Source organism: Calonectris borealis, chromosome 12 (genome assembly GCF_964195595.1).
Source record: "Calonectris borealis chromosome 12, bCalBor7.hap1.2, whole genome shotgun sequence".
In the NCBI taxonomy this organism is placed as follows: domain Eukaryota; kingdom Metazoa; phylum Chordata; class Aves; order Procellariiformes; family Procellariidae; genus Calonectris; species Calonectris borealis.
This window is the reverse complement of record NC_134323.1, coordinates 8,496,735-8,502,995: the sequence shown is the minus strand read 5'-3', so window position 1 is coordinate 8,502,995 and position 6,261 is coordinate 8,496,735. Positions and strand designations below refer to the sequence as shown.

At 43.3% G+C, this 6,261-nt stretch overlaps 1 protein-coding gene across 1 annotated transcript in view; it reads left to right on the top strand.

Annotated features, from left to right (window-relative positions):
* Nucleotides 1–2,165: 2,165 nt before the first annotated feature.
* The window catches only part of LONP2 (lon peptidase 2, peroxisomal), a 48,816-nt gene continuing 44,720 nt past the window's right edge, over nucleotides 2,166–6,261 (top strand). The window contains exons 1-4 of the mRNA XM_075161224.1: nucleotides 2,166–2,454; nucleotides 3,481–3,715; nucleotides 4,510–4,641; nucleotides 5,956–6,078. Of these exons, the coding sequence (XP_075017325.1) occupies nucleotides 2,222–2,454; nucleotides 3,481–3,715; nucleotides 4,510–4,641; nucleotides 5,956–6,078 (723 nt within the window). The 5' untranslated portion in view covers nucleotides 2,166–2,221. The remainder of the gene's footprint in view (nucleotides 2,455–3,480; nucleotides 3,716–4,509; nucleotides 4,642–5,955; nucleotides 6,079–6,261) is intronic.

The window sequence follows — 6,261 nt, the reverse complement described above, 5'->3', positions numbered from 1 at the left end:
TTACAGTCAGTCTTTAAATCAAGGCTGAATGCCTTTATAATAACAGTATAACTCAGATACTGTGGACTTGATGCAGAAGTTGCTGGTCAGAGTCAGAGGAGGTCAGACCATATGGCAATTGTCCTTTCTGATCTTAAATCCTCTGAGTTGGAGGCACAGAATTCTCTCAATACTTAATGCTAGACTGTTTCTCCATGTATCAAGAAATGTTCAGCTAGTTCAGAAAAAAGTTCCAAAAGGCTGTTGCTCAAATGTGAACTGGTTGTATTTAAGCAAAAAACAATTTGGGAGATCAAATACTATCTAGACGTCCTAATCAGGATGTGGCCCTATTGTATTGCACACTTAGTACATGCAGTAAAATACAGCCCTGGGTATTAAGAGTTGTTCAGTAGAAATTGAAAGGATTTTTAAAAGCACTCATTGAGATTTTTTGATACAGCTTCAGAATGAATTAAGAAACTATTTTTTAATCACCACAGGGACTAGTCATCTCTGAGGAAGGGAAAAAATGGTAGCCTGGAGAATAAACATGAGATTGGTAGGTTCTTCTTTTTAATGAAAATACTCAGACTGAGAAAATTCATCAATAAATGTGATGAGCAAATGTTTAACCTTTAGATTTGGTTTGTGTTCCCATTTCAAACTAATATAGTTTGAGACGCTTAAACATTTGTGAGTGTTGAACATATGTTTACAGCGTAATTATATTTAACATCAGGAAGATCACAAAACACTTTCCATATTCCTGTGTTATGTGCCCTTTTGTATTAATGTTTTCTAAATGTCATGTTGAATAGTATATTAAATTCCAGCTTCTTTCTAAGGTACCTGAGGTGGCTGCTTCAGAAGATACTTTTCTCAGCTGTAATAACTTCTTGCATTTAAATATATTGTTAGTATTTCCATATATCCCGTTACCTTGACATTTTCCTGTAGGCCAACAGATTGAGGTATTAATAAACTGCATGACTAAGCAAGTTTTTCACTGTAGCTATACTTATGCATTTCAAATTTTCAGTTTGTCGCTACTGAGATTTCCCCTCTGTACAGGTTTACCTTTGTTCAAAACATATCATGCAAGTCAACGATTAACAAGGGATTGGCTAATGTAGTTTGTTACATTATGCAATTTTGATATTGCACCTCTTTTCACCAGTGGGGAAAAAAAAAAAAAGGAAAGTTTCTAAAACCTGCTTGTTCATCTGAACTCTCCATAGGGCCTGAGTGCTCAGAGCCCTTTCACCTGGGCAGGCTTTTGCAGGACTGGGCAAAGGAATGTTACTGATCGTAGTGAGCTGTCACCTTGGCTGATACCTCCAGCTCTGCTGAAAACAACTCTACCGCAGTAAAACTCCCACGGCACTTGCGAGGTCCCAGGGTCTGTCTCCGGAGGCAGCCTGCCTGGCTTGGGCTGGGCAGCGGGGAGCACCAGTGGGGAGCACCAGTGGGTGCTTTGCTCTGCCCTGCTCCCCAGCGCCTGGGCAAGGCTCAGACTTTGGACCCCGCCTGCAGAAGAGATGATGTGTCCTCGATTTCCTCCCTTCACTTTAGGGCTGCCCGGGGCGCTTTGGAGAGCACCCGCACTGACCTGCGCCTTCGGCCATGAGTGCAGATGCAGGGGAGCAGATTTTTGTAAAGACAAACAAAAAATGGGTTTCACATAGTAACCATCCCAATTAACAAATGATAAATTCCCTCTCCTATGTCAGACTCTAGCACTTTTTTCTTTTTTACAGATAAATTAGAGCCTGCCTAAATTGTAAGTGCCGGCCCGACGTCTGGTGGTTGAGGCGGCCATAGGGCGCTCAGGGGAACCGGGGCCCAGCGCGCTCCTCGGGCCCTGGCCCGCAGCGGGCTTTGTCTTTTAAAAGAGAGGAAAAGAAAAAACGAGAGAGAAAAAGCAAGCGAGAAGTTACTTTACTGTACAAGGCTCGTGAGCATGTGAGGCCAGGCAGACGAAGGTTCCCCCCCGCAAGGCGGGGGCGGAGGTGTGTCACCCTCGGCGGAGGACAGGCCGGGGCAGCGCGCCCTTGGCGGCCCGGCCCGCCCCGTCCCGTCCTGTCTTCTGCCGTCCGCGGCCCGGCAGGGGGCAGGTGCGGAGGCGGCGTGCAGCGCGGGCTGTCCCTTCCGGGCGCCCGTAGCGGGGCGGAGCCGCGCGGCGGGGCTGCCCGGTTGCGCCGGCGTGTGGGCGACGCGCGGGGGAGCGGAGCGGGCGGCCATGGCGGCGGGCAGCGCCATCCAGATCCCCAGCCGCCTCCCGCTGCTGCTCACCCAGGAGGGCGTCCTGCTGCCCGGCTCGACCATGCGGACGAGCGTGGACTCGCCGCGCAACATGCAGCTGGTGCGCAGCCGGCTCCTGAAGGGCACCTCGCTGAGAAGCACCATCATCGGCGTCATCCCCAACACCAGCGACCCCACCTCCGACTGCGACGAGCTGCCCTCCCTGCACAGGTGCCGCCCGGCCCGGCTCGGCCTGACTCTTCTCGCGGCCTCGGACGCCGCGCCCTGGCGCGCTTGTCCGAGCTGCCGCCGCACCGCAGCGCGCTGAACCTGACCCTGCCTGCCCGGCCGGGCCGGTGCTGCCCCGAGGCGGGCTCGCCATGTTGTCACCTCCGCGGGGGCGTAGGGCTGGCGGGGGCGGGCCGGGCCGCGGGGGCGAGTCTGTGCTGCTCCGCCGCCCTGTGGGAAACGCTTCTCCCTTCGGAGAAACTTTTCTCGCTGCACCGGACGAGCGTCCGTTGGGGGGGGAGATGACGGGGACTGTGACAGACGTCTGGGAGAAAAGTTTGAAAAAGGAGACCAAGGTGGAAGAGGGAAATACAATCAAAGAACGCAGGCCGGGAGCATTAAGGCTGTCGCGGTTGTTAACGACAACATTTTTCGCCAAAGTAGCATGGATCGTTACCTAGTTCACGTAAAATGAAAACGAATTGTATTTCTGTGGGATAAAGCATGAGTAAAACTAACATGCTGTAACTCTTACTCTCAAAACTTTACCACATCAGTGGACTTGGTAAGGTTTTGCAAGAAGATAACTTCTCTTTTAAATCTGCCTACACAGGTACATGTGATCTAAAACGTTTGTTCAGAATGAGGCTGAGAATTTCACTGAAGAACTGTAAATTACAAACACTCAATTTTCCAATGCGTATAGTTTAAGCGGAAATGTCAGCGTTCCTGTCCACAGCAAAATCCATTAAATTATTTATGAAAAAATGGCATATGTTTCTAAATCAGGTGACTGTATTGTATTATCCTAGTCAGTTTTTCAGTTAGCTTACTCGTTTTCAGGTTTTAGGGTTTGGTTTTGTAATCTGTGTTACAAAGGAAATTGTATATAGTTTGGTTGCCTTTCATGATAAGGAATTATGACCCAGGAGGTTCTTGCAACCTATAGCTCGATTACTTCTTGATAAGAGGTACACTAAATGTTCTGTGGAAAGTGACATATAATACGAAGATTTGATCTGTTTTTAGGATTGGCACTGCTGCCTTGGCAGTTCAGGTGGTTGGTAGCAACTGGCCCAAGCCACATTATACGTTGCTGGTTACTGGCCTCTGCCGATTCCAGATCCTGCAGTTGCTGAAAGAGAAGCCGTATCCTGTTGCTGAAGTTGAACAGTTAGATCGACTTGAGCAGTTCACTAATCAGCTTAAATCTGAGGAGGAACTTGGAGAGTTGTCAGAACAATTCTACAAGTATGCAGTGCAGGTAAATTGTTTTAATCCTATGTATGATATATCGACATATTTATAGGTATATTTGGGGGTTTTGTTTGTTTCCTATCTGCCCTTCTCTCTCTATAGTTCTTAGATTTTTCAGCGACTAGTATATTTTCAGTGCTTCTGCTACAAAATAAGTATTTTTGTTACAGATTAAGGTTTCTTTATGGAGTTCTAGGCTGGCTATACAGCTTGTTGCTGGATAAGTCTAACTGGGTATGTTAGTGCTATGATAAGTTGCCATTATTTCATATACAGCGATACTATAAATACACTCTAGTAAAAGGAATACTTTTGAATTTTTTTTTTCCAGAACTAATAATATATAGAATGGATTGATTTTTTGTGAGGTTGGATTTTTTTTAATTTTTAAAGGGAAAAAAAACCCTCTAGAGCCTTGATTATAGACAGATATCCCCAGGTATAAGGAATTTGAGTTTAAATAATGTGTAGAAGAAGAGTCATCATAGTGTTAACTGTGAAAGTTTTTAATCAGGGTGTGTGGGGGGAATAAGAGATGTAGGCATTGAAAAAAGTGCTGCAAACAACGATGGTATTTTTGAACTTCTCGAACAGGACGAAAGCCCAAAGTCTTAATTGCCCTATGCTGAGTTAGTGCCTCTTCTGTGAACTTTTTTTTAATTTATTTCAGTAGCTTTTTGGCAGGTACCTAGACACATTTCATACTGAAAGATGCAATCCTTTTTAACTCAGATACTTACTTAAATAATTTAAAAAGAAACATGGCAATCATGAATATTGTTCATTGTGTGTTCCTTGCAGTTGGTTGAGATGCTGGATATGTCCGTTCCTGCAGTTGCAAAGCTGAGACGTCTTTTGGACAATCTGCCTAGAGAAGCTTTGCCAGATATACTGACTTCTATCATCCGTACATCCAACCAAGAGAAGCTTCAGGTATTATGTTCTTAAACTTTTTTAAGGGGAGTTGGGTGTTTGCTTTTTTTTTTTTTTTTACAGTTAATCACTTTTAGATAATTTTGAAATTGCTTACACTTGAGACTGTACCGTGATAATGTTGTGTCAAAAGGTATTTCTCTTATAACTGAGCATGAATACTTGTAGAAAGCTCTTATGCTGTTGTTTGAATTGTTTATATATCTGTATGTCAGAACTCACCTAATAGGTAAATGAATCTAGTTAGCATTGGAAACCGTTCATTTTATTAAACAACAAGAAATACAGTGTGGACTTCCCCTTCTCGTGGTAAAGATGATAAGTCTTCTTCAAATTGTGTTGAAATCTTGCTTACTTATCACAGTTGAGAGATCATTATACATCTCTTAATACCAACAGCTTCAGAATCACGGGGTTTTTTATCTTTTTAAAAACATGTGAAGTGTGGGGGTTTTTAAACACTGAGACACTGGTTAAATTTGCATCATATGTCAAAATAACTTTATGCTTATGGCTTGACGCTTACTAGTCTGATTTCTGCATTTGCTTGCTGTGTTTGTTGTTCCTTTTCTTTTGTCACTGCCAGCTGCACGTTCAACCTTGAATTGAAAGCATAAGTTAGTTTTTTTCAAAGCTGTTCTTTCAAACAACAAATAGAAAATAATGCAGTAATTTGAAGTGAAGGTGTGTACTGTAGCTGAATATCCTGCTGGAGGAAGGTACGTTAGTCATTAAATTTACCACGTCCTTTTATTAGAAGTGATAAAGAAAAGAGCAGCCAGTGGAAGCTGTGGAAATATACAAGAGCGAAATTCTGCCCATTTCCACATATCAACATCATTAAACATGAAAATGGAATGGTGTATAAAATTTTGAAAAGACAAACAAAAGAAATAAAAAACCCCAAACCAAAACAAAAAAAAACCTTAAGGTATAAGGTGATTTTTTTCTGGATTAACCAAGAAGATCATGCTGTAACTTTCTTAGAGGGCTAGCTCTTTTCTGAGGCTCAGTAATTGAAAAATAGAATGCTGATAGATGTTTGCTACAGAAAATGTGACTGAAATAATAAGATGCTTTAAAAACAGGATAAAAGACTTCTGGTTTTGGAGTGCTTTGTAGTTTTGGCATCCAGACCCTTGAGGCTAGATTTTGTGTGCTGTATTCTCATTGCTTTTCTTGCTACCGTTTTTCCTAAACCATCTATTCTGTAACTGATCAAAGGACAGTAACAGTACCCTCCATGTTCCCCTCCCCTAAACTGATGATCCATCAGCACAAACTTGTTGGCTACTTATAACTCCTTGCTCTTAGATTTTAGATGCTGTTAGGCTGGAAGAACGGTTCAAGATGACTATACCATTGCTTGTTAGACAGATTGAAGGCCTGAAGCTGCTTCAGAAAACAAGAAAGCCCAAACAGGATGATGATAAAAGGGTATGGACCTTTAAATGTGGGATACTTAAACATCCTAAATAAGTACAAAGATGCACTTTTAAACAGGCTAATGAACGTGCATGATTTTAATCTGTGCAAAGTTTTAATCTATAGCTATAATTTTTCACGGTCAGTCTGGAGCTGCAGAGAACACCCAGCTGGCAACTTTGGCTGTTTAGATAC